Source organism: Trichomonas vaginalis, chromosome IV (genome assembly GCF_026262505.1).
Source record: "Trichomonas vaginalis G3 chromosome IV, whole genome shotgun sequence".
Lineage (NCBI taxonomy): Eukaryota > Parabasalia > Trichomonadida > Trichomonadidae > Trichomonas > Trichomonas vaginalis.
The window spans coordinates 3,552,088-3,569,863 of NC_067206.1; the positions used below are offsets into that span (position 1 = coordinate 3,552,088).

The 17,776-nt window shown below is 32.6% G+C and overlaps 4 protein-coding genes and 9 pseudogenes across 13 annotated transcripts, besides 2 other annotated features; 4 read left to right on the plus strand and 9 right to left on the minus strand.

The window, feature by feature from the left end:
* Positions 1–890: 890 nt before the first annotated feature.
* TVAGG3_0021540 (glycosyl transferase) lies at positions 891–1,876 on the plus strand (the record flags this gene model as incomplete). Its single annotated transcript, XM_001324965.2, has 1 exon — positions 891–1,850. One exon carries the CDS (start codon positions 891–893, stop codon positions 1,848–1,850), a length of 960 nt encoding a protein of 319 aa, XP_001325000.1.
* Positions 1,877–2,256: 380 nt separating this feature from the next.
* TVAGG3_0021550 (uncharacterized protein) lies at positions 2,257–2,418 on the minus strand (the record flags this gene model as incomplete). The annotated part of the gene is made up of 1 exon (XM_001324966.1): positions 2,257–2,418. The coding sequence occupies one exon, from the start codon at positions 2,416–2,418 to the stop codon at positions 2,257–2,259; it is 162 nt and encodes a 53-aa protein (XP_001325001.1).
* Positions 2,419–2,476: 58 nt separating this feature from the next.
* Positions 2,477–3,217: a terminal%2Cinverted (terminal inverted repeat of Maverick-1A transposon ID:TVAGG3_0021560).
* Positions 2,477–17,776: part of a mobile genetic element that runs on past the window's edge.
* TVAGG3_0021570 lies at positions 3,779–3,959 on the minus strand (annotated as a pseudogene). The gene has a single exon. A coding segment is annotated over exon 1 (181 nt).
* TVAGG3_0021580 lies at positions 4,641–5,557 on the minus strand (annotated as a pseudogene). Its single transcript has one exon. A coding segment is annotated over exon 1 (917 nt).
* TVAGG3_0021590 (uncharacterized protein) lies at positions 5,585–6,013 on the minus strand (the record flags this gene model as incomplete). Its single annotated transcript, XM_051220150.1, has 1 exon — positions 5,585–6,013. The coding sequence occupies one exon, from the start codon at positions 6,011–6,013 to the stop codon at positions 5,585–5,587; it is 429 nt and encodes a 142-aa protein (XP_051105136.1).
* TVAGG3_0021600 lies at positions 6,059–6,250 on the plus strand (annotated as a pseudogene). Its single transcript has one exon. A coding segment is annotated over exon 1 (192 nt).
* Positions 6,636–7,197, plus strand: TVAGG3_0021610 (annotated as a pseudogene). The gene has a single exon. A coding segment is annotated over exon 1 (562 nt).
* On the minus strand, positions 7,886–9,746 carry TVAGG3_0021620 (annotated as a pseudogene). Its single transcript has one exon. A coding segment is annotated over exon 1 (1,861 nt).
* On the minus strand, positions 9,924–11,651 carry TVAGG3_0021630 (annotated as a pseudogene). Its single transcript has one exon. A coding segment is annotated over exon 1 (1,728 nt).
* TVAGG3_0021640 lies at positions 11,740–12,214 on the plus strand (annotated as a pseudogene). The gene has a single exon. A coding segment is annotated over exon 1 (475 nt).
* On the minus strand, positions 12,501–13,927 carry TVAGG3_0021650 (annotated as a pseudogene). The gene has a single exon. A coding segment is annotated over exon 1 (1,427 nt).
* On the minus strand, positions 14,075–14,812 carry TVAGG3_0021660 (Prim-pol domain family; the record flags this gene model as incomplete). Its single annotated transcript, XM_051220151.1, has 1 exon — positions 14,075–14,812. One exon carries the CDS (start codon positions 14,810–14,812, stop codon positions 14,075–14,077), a length of 738 nt encoding a protein of 245 aa, XP_051105137.1.
* TVAGG3_0021670 lies at positions 15,311–15,804 on the minus strand (annotated as a pseudogene). Its single transcript has one exon. A coding segment is annotated over exon 1 (494 nt).

The following is a 17,776-nucleotide window of genomic DNA, read 5'->3' on the forward strand; positions in this document are numbered from 1 at the left end:
AGAGTACATACCGAGGATGTCATACAAATCGTAAAATATGACTCTTTGGTTTTGCAATATAAACAATTGTTTAATTTGGAATAAAAATATCGTATTTTTGCATTTTATAAGTTGTTTAGCCTTCCTTATCTGTTATTTGAAGGTTTTTCCACCTTGGACCCCAAATTCACTGAGATTTAATGAAGTCTGGGTGCTAACGTATGAAAAAATTGAGGGACTGTCACTTTTGCTACTACCGAGTATTCTGGCCACTAACGAATTTTTTAGGTACCTGTATGTTGGTTGTTTCAAAAGTTATGATGTAATTTTGTATTTACTTTGTTTTTGTATATGTGTTGTCGCTAAGTTCTTAGAAATTTTTGTCGTTTAGGGTGAATGATTTGAAGGTCAGGAATTACATGATTTACAATGGTAAAGAAATCCTAGCAGTGTAAACTTGTAATTCATTACGGTAAATAAAGAATTCGTAAAATAGTTTATCGCGAATAAAAGGAATGCATGCGCATTATAACATTGGGTAAGAAATGAATACCATCATATTAATTTAACGAAATTTCTAGTTTGACTAAAATTATCTGATAAGATTTCCAGAGATTCAGACAATATCATATGGGTAAACACGGGGTAACATATGTGATTCAATTGCTCATATTGATGTCTGGAATCAACTTCACTCTCGAGCCAATACACTTAATTTGACACTCGAGTGTCAAAAAAATACTCATCTTAGATGGGGGCGATACCCAAAACTACCAGATTTTTTTGAGTGGATATAGCCGTTTTTTTAGCTGGCATATTTTTAGCAACAAACAGGGGACATTATTTTATTATCAATTTTGAATGTAATACAATTTGGATTTTGAATTGAAATTAATCGTTAAATTGAAGACATGACAAGCGAAGAACCTGAAAAAAGCAGCGAATCAAAAGACATACCTTTTCTCACATCTCAAATTCTACCACCCATAGTGTTGATAATAGAATGTATTTCCGTTTTCATTCTCCTCTTAAATAGAGTAGAAATTGATACAGAAGGAGAATTCTACGACACAATGAATGTTTTATTTTCATGGAGTGGTGAGATTCAAAATTTAGGTCCAGCAATATACGCATTTATAAATGCGCATCCAAATCAGCATATTACATTTTATCTTACAACTACTCAATCAAAATATATACGGAAATACAGGGCTTATTTTGACAAATGGCCTATTCATAACGTGAAATTCTTTTTTGAAGTTCATCAAACCAAATACCTTGCCAAAAGAGTTATTCGTGTGCCATATGACGCTTACATCCGACTTCTTTTCCCAAATGCACATCCTGGACTTGAAAGGTTCCTATATTTAGACGGCGACGCAATTGTACTCCATAACATCAATGATATGTATTATTACGATTTTCAAAATAAATCAGCAATTGTGATTTTGGATCATCTTTCGGAATGTGAGGGATTCAGCAGATATTTCAATTCCGGAGTTATGATGTTTAATAATTGGAAATATGTTCAAGAAAACTTTTTAAAACAGGCTGAAGATTACTTGAAGTGGCTAGAGATAAATAGAGGTGTATGGTTTAACGATCAAACTCCTTTGAACAAAATCTTTGAACATAATAGAATTGAATTTCCACAAGATTACAATGAATGGAACATGACAAGATTTAGTAAAAACACTAAAATTGCTCACTTTTATGATAATGATTGGGCTTGTAAGCCATATAAGGCTAGTTGTAACCGTACAGATCTTCCATTTGAACTATGGAGATGTTTTTATAAGGCTTTTAAAGAGCAACCTAATCTTTGGCGTTATAATAGAAGTACTACAATCTGTACAAACAATTTGTTATAATATAAAATATTAGTTTTATTTCTTTCATCATATTTTTAAATAAAATTGTATTTTTGATTATAAATATCCCTTATTCAGGGTATATTTTCATGCTTAACCAAAAAATGTGAAAGAACAATCAAACTCCCCTCTTCTGGATTAATGCTTTACCTTCTAAAGAAGATTGTAGAACAATGCCATTCCTGGAGACTTGCCTATCTCACAAAAAAAAAAGATTCTTTGGAATTTCTTCTCAAAATCCTTTCGGACTACATGCAAATAATGTAAGAAAACAAATCAAAAGGAACAATTAAACGAAAAAGTGTTTAATAAAAAAAATTCAGAATCCCCTGTTGAAAATAAGATTTTCTAAATGACTATCTTCAACGTCAAGAAAGAAGATTATACAACTAGGAAATCTTGCATCTCACTCATTGGAAATAGCAGAGTCTGGAGATTCAGTATCAGTGCCAAACTGAGGTCTTTCATCGTCTGATGATGGAGATCCTTGCGGGACTTGATTTGTTTGAGGACGGTTTTGAGTTTGAATAGGAGCCTTGACTACTTGAGTAGGAAGATTGTTATTCATATCAGAGATAAATATGACAGTTTTTCACTTTTTTTTGAATTATTTGAGAAGAAACACGAGTTAGTATACCTATCTTGGGTACGGCGGCATCGCGTTCCACCTTACCCAAGATAACAGTCTGACACTTTACAAAACCACTAACGTATATTTTACAACACAAACGCAACACTAACTTAACCTTAAATATTTACAAAGCCGCCAACCACTTCACCTCACTAACGTTTTCACTAACGACTTTACTACTGTAAAAATAAACGTTCTCATTTACAAAAGTATTGCAACTCTTCCCATTGCTTTGCTTCACACAACAGTTCATATTCTTCACTATCGCTGCTGTCACTCCAATCGTCAGAGTCAAAGTCACTGTCAAAATAAATGTTAGTAAGTTTTGACAAAGCTAATGAAACACGCTTACCGTTTGTATCTATTGCTTTTATATATCTTCCATAATGCTCTTTGTCATAAACGCTCAAACTAACTTTACCCTTTCTCCCTCGTATCTGATAGAATGTATTTTCACGAGGAACGAAGAACAAATTCTTGAACTCATGACCGTTGTAGTTTGTTATCTCAATAGTTTTCGTCATTTATATAAAAATAAACTTAAAAATAATTTTAAAAATAAACTTAAAAATAAATGATATCACTACCTTCACGCGTATGAAAACATAGCACAAAAATAAATTTAGGGTAGAAGGGTATATCTAACCCGATTTCTAACCTCATTTCTACCCTAGCCGCTTTGCGGCTCTGACCCTTTGGGTCTCTTGAATTCATTGCTTTATAACTCTCTTCCTTGGTTTCTTCATTTTTCATCATTGACTTTATCCACTCTTCTAACTTCTTCTTAAGTTCAGCAATGTTGTCTCATGAAGTTTAATCTTCCTTAATATTCCTTCTCTATCTAATGGTTGTTTTATCTTTCTAAACTGAACTCTACCATCCTTCATAGTATGAATGTAAAAACCTTCTGGAATAGTTCCTGATTTAATGTATTCTACCAAAAACTTTTGTTTCATTGCTTCAGTGACTTTATTTGTCATTTCAATCAAATAAAAATTTTAATATTAAATAAAAATAACGTTATTTTTTCAGTAAGGAAACGCAGGAGTTTTTCGATTTATTTGAGGAGTAGGTTCTGGTTTAAATGTTGGAGTCGGTTTAGGAGTTGACTTTTGAACAGGAGTTTGTACTTTCATAGGTTCAGGAGTCATTGAAGGTTTTTTGCGTTGGTTTTGGCGAAGGTGTTGGAGTTTGTTTAACTTCAGCTACTTCAGTATTATTTACAACATTTGCTTTGTTTCTTTTCAACATCATAACTGCTCCTGCTGTAGCTAGCAAACCTAGTGGGAGACCATATTTATATAAGGACTTGACCAAATGCTATTTTTGACAGGAGCTGGTGGAACACCTAACCTTGGTGAGACTGCTCTTTGCCATTGTGCAGCTCGTAAGAAATATTCAATAGGTGCTCCATAATCGTTTGGTAAAGTTTGTTTCATAGATGGTGAAGGTTCACGAGAGCTTGATGAAGAACTCATTTATAAGCTTTAAAAATAAACGTTCATCCTTTATTCCTCACTGTCGTCCGCTAAGTTATAGTCATCTAATCTTATTATGGGATGCCATGACGCACCTGAATGGCAAAGCAACAATCCCTCATAAATCCAATAAGTGGCTTTGGTACATTTTCAGTTGCTAGTTCAATAGGTCCTTTAACAGACAATTTGTATGTTATTGGAGCAGTAGATGTTTGACCTTGCTGGAAGCAAAAGTCCACTTCTGTTGGAAAACCACATAAGAAATGTGTGTTGTCATAGCTATCCCATTTATGTTCCACACTACCATCATCCACCAATGACCTCATAACATCTTCATTAAATCCTATCATATCATTGTTTGTATTGCAAGCGTTCGCAACCATTTCATAAAATACAGGTCCATATGATTTTTCAGGTTCTGCAGGCATATTTCCATAAGCTCCCATGGAAAGCTGAAGATATTTAAACTTAGGGTTCTCAAAATTAACATAATAGTTGTCTTTCTTTCTAAATAGTGCCCAAATACTTTTAACATTAATAGGCGTATAAGCTGCTGTAAATGTTGCACTTGAACTATCTGTATTCTTTGAGAATGAACCGTCCATAGGAATCCAATCCATAACTTTAACAGGAAAACATAAAGCCTCGTTTGTATAATGTTCTACAAGTTCTGTATAAATGTTAGGGTCTAAAGAGAATGACTTTGGATGAATGAAACATTCATTAAAATCCATCTTTGTTCGAAATAGTTGCTGGGTTACAGTTGTAATAGTAACTGTTCCACTAGCTTCTACTGCCTTCGTTATCATAGTGAATGGTTCATTCCATGGAACAAATTTATTTGTCGGTGGATTTGAATCTGAAGCAAATGCAACTTTAAGAGTTGGATTGAAAGCAATGATATCATTTACAGATATAGATGTGCATTGTAAGGCGTCGCTACTGAACTTTACTTTAAGCTGAATGTTTCCTGCAAAAGCTGGAATAAATCGAATAGCTTCTAATGGAAGGAATCTTCTAACAGGAATTCTTAAACGAAGCTTAAAATCAAATGATTTTCCTGCTGTAATTGGACCACTAACAATTTGTCCTGTTCTGCATGTTCCCGAATGACTCCATACATCTTCATGTCGAGTCTTTGAGAAAACATCTACTTTCTTTATTTGTTCGGTAGTTTGTGAGTTTGAAGTTATATATGCTTCTTCTCTTGCGTTGTCTTGAGAATATACGATACGACCATTTGCAAGGATTTGATATCCAGCAACTGCATAGAAAGCGTCATCGAAACCAATCCAAAATCCTGGTGGGTTTGTTTTATTGGAACCTGAACCAATTTCTTTATCTACAATAAATTGACCTTCCATTTTATACGTAATGAATGTATTGTAAAGGTCCAACATATTTTCACCAGGAGGTGAGAGATTGAATGTTACCCATGTGTTATCTTTAGCAGTTCCAGGTTGTGATGGAATCTTTGCGTCAGAATATTTTCTATTAGTGTCACCAATTTGAACTGCATTGTCTATGATATCGAAATATGAGCGAATCTGATGAATATGCTCTGCTGGAGTAAATTCGTTTAGCTGTTCGTTCTGCATGTATTTACTTCAGATAAAAATATCTATTTACTTCATTATTCTCACTCTTCTTCTTGGCATTCGTGGTGGAAGTTGTTTCTTGACATTTTCAATGAACTGTACATTCTCTTTTGTCTCAACTTCTTTCACTGGCGGGTCAGGATTCTTTGACTCGGTTTGTTTTTCAATGAAATTCACGAACTTTGCAATAAGCTCTTGGTTCGTTATTGAAAGTACATCTGGCTTCTTTTCTTCTGGTTCTATTGACTTTTCAGTTTGAATAGAAGGTTTTATATGGGCTTCGCCCTCGGTGCCATGCACCTTAATGTTGTCGCTTTCTGCATTCGCTAATGGAACCTTTCTTTTTCTTACGTATATTTTACCATCTTTACTCTGACTTACGTAATAGAAAGGATGTTGTATTCCTCTTGCGTCATTTAATATAATAGACTCTCGCTCTGATTTTGACAAGCTCATTTTACATCGGTTAAAGTTTTAATTTTGTTTTTTATCTGCAGTCAAATGACTCAGACAAGCCCTACGGACAAGACCCAAGGGGTCATAGATGTTGAAGCATTGAAGAAAGAAATTCGTGAGCAAATTTTATCCGAACTGAAGGAACAAAAACAAGAACAAAAGCCAGAGAGACCAAAGAGAAAACTTAGTGAAAAACAACTTGCTGCATTAGCTGCTGGAAGACAAAAGAACCCACGTACTGGCGAAAAAAGCTAGAGAAGAAGCTGAAGCAAAAGCTAAAGAAGCTGAAGCAAAGAAAGAGTAAATGTGTTATTTTTATCCGAATTAAATGTATAGACAAATACCTTTATCTGTTGCGTTCAGTAGTGAAAACCCTGACGTCAAAATAAAGGGGAACAGAGTAACGTTTAAGTTTCCAACAGACTGGATTGTGAACATAAATGAAGAGAAGTACATTGGCATAACATCTATGTATATAACACGTGCTTTCAGAAAGGTTGACTTTATACTTCAAGTCGAGATAGAAAATGACGAACAGTCTTTAAGCGCCCAAAACATTCACATATACAAATACTTTAAAGACGATACAACATTGTTGCAATGTATGATTTCATTTAATGAGATGTTCGAGAAAAAGTTCAACATTGAAGTACAAACTTTACAGCCTTTACGTGAGTTTCTTGCACAACTGAAAGAAGAAGGTAGTCAGCCACAACTTATAGACTTTCATTATGAATTTAATGAAAATGAAGATGGAACTCATGACTGTCAGTTTGTTATATATTCACCATTCAATGAAGTCTAAAGAGAAAGAAAATCCATTACGTATAAGATTTCAAATCTCTGAACCAAGTGATGATTTCAAGAATGTTTTCAATTATGATGCAATGCTTCCGAGGAAAAATGAATTTTCAAAGATTGTAACACCTGGCATTTGGGATAGAAAGCAAGCTATATTATATTCAAACTTAAGTAAGGGAGTTGAAAATGAGTTCATTGGTCATACAAGAACTTCACCACTTCCTAACCCTAAATACTATAAATTAACTGGCTTCAATCGTGAGTTTTGGATAGACATGTTCTCCACTCATGACCATAACTGCCCAGTGTTCTTACCTCCAGACCATAAGGACTGTCTCTACATTGAAGCACAACTCTTAAACTCTACCATCGCAGTATTGTAAAATCTACGCTAGTTTTATTTTTTCTGAAAATTTTTATTTGAGTGAAAGGCATGGAAGGTGAAGGACATTGGCAAACACTCGAACATGACAATGACTATGAAATCTTTTCAGAGTACCCTTATCCAATTAGACGTATAAGCAATAAAAGAGTTGTTAGTGAGTTTGACCAAGGAGATGGTTATATTTGTGTAAATTTAAACAAACACAAGCTGATGAAACATAGAATAGTTGCAGAAACTTTCATTCCGAACCCTGAAGGACTTCGTGAAGTAGACCATATAAACAGAGACAGAGGAGACTTTCATATCTCGAACTTAAGATGGACGACAAGAAGAGAAAACATGAGAAATATTTCTGGTTCAAATGGCTATTGGTTTGACATTGTTGACTCTCTTCCTGAAGACGCTGTTGAAATTATACAATACTCATATCACACGTTAGAGAACTACTACTATGTCCCAAGTGAAGATGCCTTTTACTATTTCATGGGAACTCAATACAGACGAATGAATGTCTTAAGACAGTATAACAAAGATTATATAAACATTACAGATGTAGAAGGAAGAAGAACAAAGCTGTCTATTGCAAAGTTTAAGAGAGACAATGGTTATACATAAATGACAAAAATATATGACCTCATTATTTTTATCACGAATGACCTCATTGCTGACAAAAATAAATGACCTCAGAACTTAAGCTTACGAATAAAGCTTGTTTTAGTCGTTATTGAGAAGTTAAACTTTTCAGCAAAGCAAGGTAGACAGACTTACATAAGTCAAATCCAATCTCTTGACCATCATGAAGTGCTTTGTAAAGTTTCATTAAACTGAACTCAGAGTCTTTGTCATATGTTCCAACAGGTATGTGAATGTTCTTATCTTCATTGTAATAGCATTGTATAGCTTCAGGAAACATTTCATTTGCTGTTAAAGCAAGGACGTCTTGTTTGACACCTTTGCAACGTGCATGGAATGCAACTTCATTTAAATCATTCGTGAGTAAGTCTATGTAAGTCTTCTTTCCACAAAAATACTTGTATGCTAAACTTTGTTTTCCTGTGATTTCTGCGAAGTCAGATGAAATTGACCAAGGTTCTTTCCTATAAGTTCGCGACCATATCTCTTCTTAAACTCTGCTGCAAGCTTTGGTATGTCTTCATTGAAAATATGCATGCTATCACAGTCCTGGTAAAATATTTGAAGTCCCATATCTTCAGCAGTACAGAATACTTCACACATTATTCTCTTCGACATAGATAGAATATTTACACCAAGAGGACAGAAGTTAAAGTGTCTGCAAATGCTTTTCGTTAGCTTGAAAATAGTTTTATCTGAACCATCCAAACCTTCGAACTTCACTATATGGTTGTAGTTTCTGATGGCATATCTTATAGCATCTTTGTCATTTACTATGGTTATTTTTGACTCAATAGGAGATAGAATAGTTTTGCCATAAATACTGTTCAGAATGAGCTTTATATTTTCTTGCAAAGGATTTCCTTCTTTCTTATACTTTAACCTTAACTCAAACAACTTCTTTACTTCATCTCTTATTCTAATATCTCTGTTTCCATCGTAATAGTATCCTTGCAACACTTCACATTTGACACCTTGATATTTTATGAGGTCTTGTAATGTTATATGGTCAACATACATTAAACAGCAAGTGTTTGAACTTCTGGGAACGTTAAGTTCTGGATTTAGTTCAGGGTCACAAACTATTAAAGGAAAGTGTCTATGTATTCCAATCTCTGTTATCTTAATGAGAACAAAGAAGCCAGACATAAACTTTTCACCAATGGGTTCCTTTTGGTCGTCATCGAATAAATGTCTCATGAGATACTCTGTGCTTAACATTTCTTCCTTCAATACTTTCGGTATACCTTCTAAAGTATAGAGTCTTGCAATTGCTGAAGGGTATAATGAAACAGCTTCGAAGTCAGCAATGAGTTTCTTTTTGCTCTTTTGTTTCTTGTTATCTGACAGCATACATCTTCCACCTTGAATGCATCTCGAAATAAATTCTCTTGGTTTATTTGAGAGGTCATAAAGATTTCCATTCGGGAAGTATACTCTGTTCTCAAACAATTTGTTAGCAATAGAACAAATACTAACGTAGTCATATACGTTTAAATCAAACTCTTTCAATAAGTCATTTCTGAACTTTACAAATCCTTCTCTTAAAATTCTTACATCTTGTTTGCAATAAAATGAGCTATATTTTTCTAAGTCAAAGTGGTTCTCATCTATTCTGCAACCTTTGATGGAATCTATGTTCTTCATGAATGTATCCGCATCCTGGATAAACTTACATGCTTCAGAAATGACACCAGTTCTGTTGTCATTCATGAGCAAAGTACTGCTGTAGTAGTTGTAAGGAAATACTTCTTTCGGGCCAGTTTGTAAGTTAAACATAGCAGGAAATAGTTTAAGCTTCTTATTTATAACACTGTAAGAGTCTTTTATAATGATAGCCCTTCCTTTATATAAACCAGTTATTTGCATTGTTCGTGAACCTTTAATGATGGGAATTCCTTTCACTTCTGTCATGTGTCTTAAGATAAAGTTTATGTCATAGCTGAGGTTGTGAAAATATACTAAACTCTTGTCAGGAAGTCTTTCCAAAAATTCTGTTGCACAATTCTGACCCCAAATGCTTTCACTCACTGAACCATCTTCACTGTCATAACAGATGTTAAAAGCTTTATGAAAGCCGTCTGTGCTACACTCAAAGTCAGCAAAGAAAACGTGCTCAGGAATGAACTTGCACTTATTTTTATTTACTTCTTTTGACTCTGCTTTCTTCTTCAGTTGTACACAATACTTTGGAGCATATGTCAAATCTTTAAATGGTGCAAGGTTCTGTTTATATAAGTCAGTCGTATATGTGAAAAGTTCTCCATAAGAAATAGGTTCGAAATATTTGCACCCCCACAATGTTTTCATAATATCCCATAACGGTGTTGTTCTATCATAACGAACTACATATTTATCTTCTCTCTTTGTATAAATCTTCATCTGTTTCTCAATGTTCATTCCACCACAAGCTTTGAGAATTTCTTTATAGTTTCGAATGAAGTCTGTTGTCATTGGAAGTCTTTCATTTAGCATGTAGTGGTCTTCAACAAGAAGTAAGTCAATAGTTCTAACAGTTTCACATTCTTTTGGTATATATCTCTTTATTTCATTATGTCTTGAGTCATTGAAATAACCAATGGTAACATTAAATGCTATACCTGTTGCGTCAGAAATTTCTTGTACTTTACTTTGAGGAAAGTCTCTAACACGAATGACTTCTCTCATGTGTTCAATAGTCTCTCCATCTACTCCAGCCTGAATGCAAGCATAAACGAAACAATTGTCCTCTGTCATAAGTGTTGCAGTTCTTTTGTTCAGTTCATTGAAAATTTGATAGCGTTCAAGATTTATAGGTAATGTGCAAAGATACTTCCAGAACTGACCGCTTCTCTTTTTATAAAACTTCTTTTCACCATTATCTTTCCAAAAGCTTTCTATAAGTGCTGGGTTTCCTGTTTGCTTAAGAGCTTCCAAAATGGCTTTCTGGTCATTTGTCAGTGTGCTTTCATCTCTATAGGTCTCTTTTTTGGCTTTCCTTTCTTAACATCTGACATCGTTAAGCCTTCATATTCTGTTAAATCATACATCTTTATTTCAGTAAGATTCTTTATGTTTGTCAAGAAGAAGTCATAGTGCATTTCAACAATACCTGCAGCATTTGCTTCTACTCTGATATAAAGTTTTCCTTCAAGAGCTGATGTAGTAATGTTCCAATATTATTGAGGTTTAACGTAGAACATTCATACTTTCCACCAAGTTTATAACATACCATCCATCTTTGTTGGGAGTTTATTTTAATCTTCTCTAAGAGTCTCATGAAAACCTTACCGAAATGTTGTGTAAGTAGTCTCTGTTTGGTTCATCTAAAGCTTCGATGTTAAAGTCAATGAGTCTATTGCCTGTCTTAACATTCCTCTTCCTATTCTCTTCATCTTTCTTTAACCATCTCTCACCTTCTTTTGGTTTGTCGTCAATGGAACGAATGACATCATTAGCTTTGCGAACTTGTTCTATAGCGCTCTTAAACATCTCTCTTCTCTGTTGTTTCAGTGTGTCGTCTCTCTCTCGTGTTTCACCAACGTTCGCATTTGTTATGTCATACATTTCTCTTCTTACTTCATGTGGTACTGAACGTCTATGATATAAGTCAATAGCAACATCATTTAAAGGAAATGCTCTTGCATGGACTTCGTCCTCGCCGCGTTGCGGCTTTATGAACTCATGAATTCTATCATAACTTATTGCACCATTGTAGTCATTGAGGATGCCAGCGAGTGATTTTTTGTTTGTCGCGTAATGTTCTGCTACTTCTATGTTAGCTTCTGTAAGAAGTTGTTTTATTTCCGAGTGTTCTAACTTAGACAACTTCCGATACATCTTTAGTAGGAAATAAAAAAATTTCTTAGAAAAAATTAGCTTAGATTTTTTAAGGCTAGTTTTAAAATATTTCGAACTTTTTATTATAATGAAACACATGCAAGATTGCAAGTTCTTTTCATACAATGCTCTCGCTACTGCCATCAAGAATGAGTTCAATGGTGCTTCAAATGTTAATGTTATCTTTAACAAGAAGTTTGTGAAAGAATCTAAGTTTGGTCAGTATGTCAGACCATTAGCTATCGTCATTGACCGCAAACGTTATACTTCACAAGAGTTAGCAGTAGTTTTTGAAACAAAAGAGTTTCTTCGTGAATGTCAAAGATACTCATTATACTGTTATAAAGAACTCTAACGTTGACTTCTTCAGTATTGCTATGAATCTTTCCGAACAGAAAGAATATAAGAAAGGTGAAACAAATGTGAAATATTATCCTTCATCTCTGAAAACAATAACGAACAAAGATGTTATACAAAAGTTCTTACCAAAGGTTGAAGAAGCTTATATTGACATTGACGAAGGAAGTGAAATGGTTGAAGAAATAGACCCTGAAGCTATTTAAGCAAAAATATATTTTTGTATAACTGAAGGTGTCACTACGTCACCATGTCACCTGGTTAATTAACTTCTTTAAAAAATGATGACAACATGACATTTAGACAACAGCATGGGTTGAATGCAAAAATATTTTTAGGAGAGAATGCAGCATTTATGAATTATTTTTGAATAACTGAAGGTGTCACTACGTCACCATGTCACCAGGTTAATTAACTTCTTTAAAAAACGATGACAACATGACATTTTGACATCACAGCAGGATTAATGCAAAAATAAATTCAAATCATACTTTATAAAGCTTCATTTACAGGTATTTCATCGTCAGTAAATGAATCATCATTATCGTTTGGTTCAACCTGTTTATATAATCCTTTCATTTCTTCTTTCAAAACATAACACCATGTTTGTTTACCATCTATTCTTCTCTGTTTCCTTTCACATTTATCTTTAATGCTCATTTGAAAGTTTTTGTCTTTCATGTCTGATGGTTTGCAGCATAGAGCATTTTTACACGTCATACCTGCACACAATTCATCATAATGTGTATTTATCCATACATCTAAAGGATTTGTTGATAATTCTATTAAATCTTGTTGGCTTTCAGTCATCGTATGATTCGTACGTTAAATGATGAAAGGTCGTAATTGATAAATATGTTAAAAGGTTATCATAAAATTCCTTTGTGCATGAATTCATCAAATTCTTGAAGTAATCAAATTGACCCTTGAATTTACCATTAACTCTTAAAACTACGTAATCTTCTGTCTCCAACTTCATTTTGACAGGGTAAACGTTCTTAGTTACCAAAATGAAATTGGCAACATTCTGAGCCAGTTTCTCTGGGTTGATTCTTTTCATTAATTCTAATCTCATTATCCGTAATAATTGATTTCAAAGCGTTGAAGTTTGCGAGTCTATCTTCACCTACATTCTTGAGTTCATTAAGTACAAGAAACATTTTATTTTCAACTACTGAGTTGAAATTACCCGTTAGCTCACTTATTTCAGTAATGTTTTTGCATGAATAACCGGCGAGAAGTTCAGAAATAATGTCTGTAAATCTGTTTTTACCTGTTCCCTGAAGTCCTTTCAAAATAATTGCTGTTTCATTCTTGATTCCAGGATGTTGAATCATTGATGCAATCCAGCCGAGTAGGTATTTATACACTTCATCGTTATTATCACAAATGGCTTCTTTAATGAAATTCATAAACATCTCAATTTTTGAGTAATCTGGTTTTTCGAGAACGTTGTATTTATAACCTTGAAACGTTGAGAAAACATCTGGAGAATCAGATTTAAAGCAAACACCCTTAACGGTTAATGAAGACAATTGATTTAATAGTACGTCCCATGCTGTTATGGTTTTACCTTCTTCTTTAAATAATTTAATCATTTTGAGTGACTCTTTCATGTTTGATTGAAGAACGAATGATATTTGATTCATTTTGTCGTGTATGTTGTAATCCTTTTGAATGAAGTATTTGTTTCCACAATCTACAAAACGGATTACACGTGATAAATCCTCAATTACTTCAGAACTGTTTTTATACTGATGATTTTCAGCCTTACGTCTAATATCTGTTATCAAGAATGAATCATCAAGTTTTATATCAAATGTTATTTTTGGCTTACGTAATAAAGGTAAAACGTATTCATCATAATATTCCTTTTGGTAAAGTTTTAGAATCTTCACCAAAACAAATGGAGAAGTCATTAAATGTGCATATCTACTACGTGCTTTTTCAAAATTACTTTTTGCATTTTCTGTTAAACTGCAGAAGTTATAAACGTTATCATATGCTTCATTAATTAAATGATTAGGTAACGAATTAATAGCTTGAAACAGTGTGAATAATGTTATTTATTTTTCTAAATTCATGTTTCCACCGTCATTATGTACTTCAAAATCACTAATACCATCAACTATGCTTTGAGCTAGTTTATCGTCAATGTTTACATCTTTGTTTTCATTCATTATACTCTTTATTTCTTCGTTCTTTTGTTCAACTTTTACCTTAATATTCAAATCATTTAATACATCGTTTACTGTTCTAGTTAATGTCGAATCATAACTTCCACGAATGAATGAGTATGTTTTGATTGGTTCTGTTGCATTCTTGCGAACTCTTGAATCAGCCATAACCACTAATGAACGCTTTGAATCATCCATAGAAGTCATGATATCAATATCATAATCATTGCAAGAATAACATTTAATCATTCTGTTCGAAACTGAATAGAAGAAATTGGTGTTGCAATAAATGTGAAGACCTCCTGAAGCGGTTTTAACGATAACATCTTTATCCGAAAGTTTTGATAAAATGTCTTTTCTAACCGTTTCTTTAAGTTCATCATTGTACGATTTATTGATATCAACATCTATAATCGTTAAATTTGATATTTTATTTACTAATAAAGCCATACCAGTTTTCCTTCCTCTTCCTCCATCATGTTTGAGGTAGTTATGTAAATCAATCTTATTTTCACCAATTCTTTCGTTGAGGGTTTTAGTTTCTGCCGTAACTAATTCCTCAGCTAATGAATCAATAACTTTTTCATCAGAAATGATAAAGTTGCTGTTGTTGTTTGTTGCTGTCATTTATATAGGAATAAAAAAATAAAAATAATTTTAAAACTAACTTTATTTTTGGGCTGCATCAAATTTCCGGGAATGTTGTCTAAATGTCATGTTGTCATCATTTTTAAAAGAAGTTAATTAACCTGGTGACATGGTGACGTGGTGACACTGAAAACATTTACGAAAAAATTAATGAAAACATTTACGAAAACATAAACGATAAAATTTATTTCCAGGACTGTTGTCTAAATGTCATGTTGTCATCATTTTTAAAAGAAATTAATTAACCTGGTGACATGGTGACGTGGTGACACTGAAAACATTTATGACAAAAATAAATGGTTCATTTACTCACAATATTTTTGTACAAAACGACCCCAAACTTTTAACTTCTTTTCTGCAGCTTCTAATGCTATCTTTAGCGAGTTCATATCTCTAAATTCTCTCTTTAAATCTTCTTGTTCCCATTGGTCTAGTTCGTATAGAGAATCTCTATAACCATAACATATCTCACGTTCATGTTCTAATTGTTTTTCGCGCATTTTTCTAACTTCTTGTTCGAACAAAGGTTTAGCATTCTCTACTGTATCTTCAAGTTCTTCTTCATCTAATTTCTCATGAACTTTCTTGTCTATGGAGTCCATAATATCTTTGACATAAAATGCATACTTTACAGAGCACCATTCAGCAACAAAATGAACGAGGTCAGGATGTATGTAAATACCTTTGAATTCATTTATAACACCCTTAGTAAGCTCATAAAATGCTTGTTTTGAGGTCGAGCCACTTTTGGCTCGACCGTATTCTTTCAACCAAAACTCAAGAATTTCCTGCATTTTAGCACTATTGAGAAATCTGTTTAAATGGTTTAACTTCCCTGCTTCTCTTGCCATCTTTGTTGCATTAATGTAACCATCCTTGTCTCTACGTAAGACTTCAATACCGTTATAAGTGCCTTTTGTGAATGTTTCGCCATTAGATTTGTTCGTGAATGTTTTTGCTTCGACTGACATTTCTGTTCTTACATACGAAATAAAAAAATAAATAAAAATAAAACTAACTTTATTTTTTCTATCTTAAGGATACCCTTACATTGCGTAGTTAGAAAGAGAATATGATATTGTCATGATTGCTAAAGTTTTAGGCTCCAGAAATGAATATACATCAAATTGAAACAATTGATAAATTGAATGAACTTTTGAGAGGTTCTCAAATAAAAAAAATTATCTAATTTTTTACAATATTACTATTATTTTATCCACATATGTATATATAGTAATTTGAGAAAACTTTTAGGAAAAAATAAGTTTAATAAAAATCTGAATTTTACTTGTTGTGGGATTGTTATTAATAGACACTCCAGACGTATTACTAATAGTTATGCGTATGCAATTAAAGTATTTCTGATGGACAAAATGTGAGATTTATATCAGATAATTCATTTCTACTATTAAGTTATTCATTTATGAGTTTGCACTTATTCGCACTAAATAAATAACTATTAAAAATTGTTTTAATTAATTGACACCATATAATAGAGTGAATTTTGTTTGATCAAACAACAATAGATGATAGATATAAAGCCAAGAAACTTGCTATTAATATGCTCTACTTGCTATTTCAATGTAAGTATGATATTTTCTAAATGTTTCGTTCAGATAACTTAGATATATTAGTCAAAATTTGAAATTTTAATAGCACATATATTAAAAATAATTATTATTCATAAAAGATTATTGAAATAGTAAAAAAAATCAATCAAATTATAAAAATACAACATTTAGAAGAATTCTTATTATCCTTCAAAAAGTCAGTATTTCTGCTGTAATTTTCTACAACATTGTAGTTATTGCACTTTGTCTATGGATTTGTATATATGTTATATATAAATTATATATCTAAACTGCCCATAAGTGCAATTTTTATATAAATTGTTTATTTCTTTAACAATTTCATATGAAATATGCTTTTTTAAGCGTATCAAAGCTGTGTTCTTAATGTGCATGGATATATCAAGAAAAATGTCGAAAAAATGTGAATTCACAAATTCACTGAATTTTCACCGTTTTTTGAATTTTGCTACAGCACTAATATTAAATAATACTAAAATCTTCTGTCTTTGTAAAAGAATAAATTCTGACAAAAAGTGCTCGTTTAAATTTAATGATCATCTGTATGACTAAGTGGTAAAAAGTGTTTATGACCATAAAAGGGTTACATGCTTAGTCTATTTTTCTGACAGGATACTCTAGATTTACATGATCTCTATTTCATATCTCCGTTTTTAGATTCTTCGACAGATTTTATGATAGAAAACCAAGATTAACAAATTTCCGGCATGTTAATGAAGAAATCTGCAGCTACCCTCAATATTATTTCAATAATCAGTATCGTTTCTCTTACAATTTATTTTTTTCTCAATAATTTAACAAGAAATAACAATACACACTTGGTTTTACGTATAAAAGCTAAGTGTCGAACTTAATCAACTTTACTTACTTAGCAAATGAATATTTTTGTGGTTGCGAGTTCTGAATGCTGAAGTTTTAGATTTCTCTATAAATGATATCATTGCACTTACAATGTTGTTCCAGCCTATCGCATAAATCATAGAAAATCCAAAAAAAAAATAATATAAAGAAAATTCATGTCATGAAGTTCAAAAAATACCGTGTAACATTAAAATTTGTTATGCATAATACATTTTAGCTATTATTGATTTTTTTTAATTTTCGAGAAATTGAATGGTGAGTCCGATAGAGAAATTTTTAAAAATCCTAGTGCCTCATAGAAGTAATTTCCCTCGTCTCCCATACTTCCAAATGTATGCATATGACATAAACTTTTATGCATTACACAAGTGGCCAATAATATCTATAGAGTAAAAAATTAGAAATTTAATTTTTTTATATGATAGTTATATTTCAGATTTGCGAGCGTAACTTTTTTCTCCATGGCATACTTGTTTTAAGAGCAAATGATCAA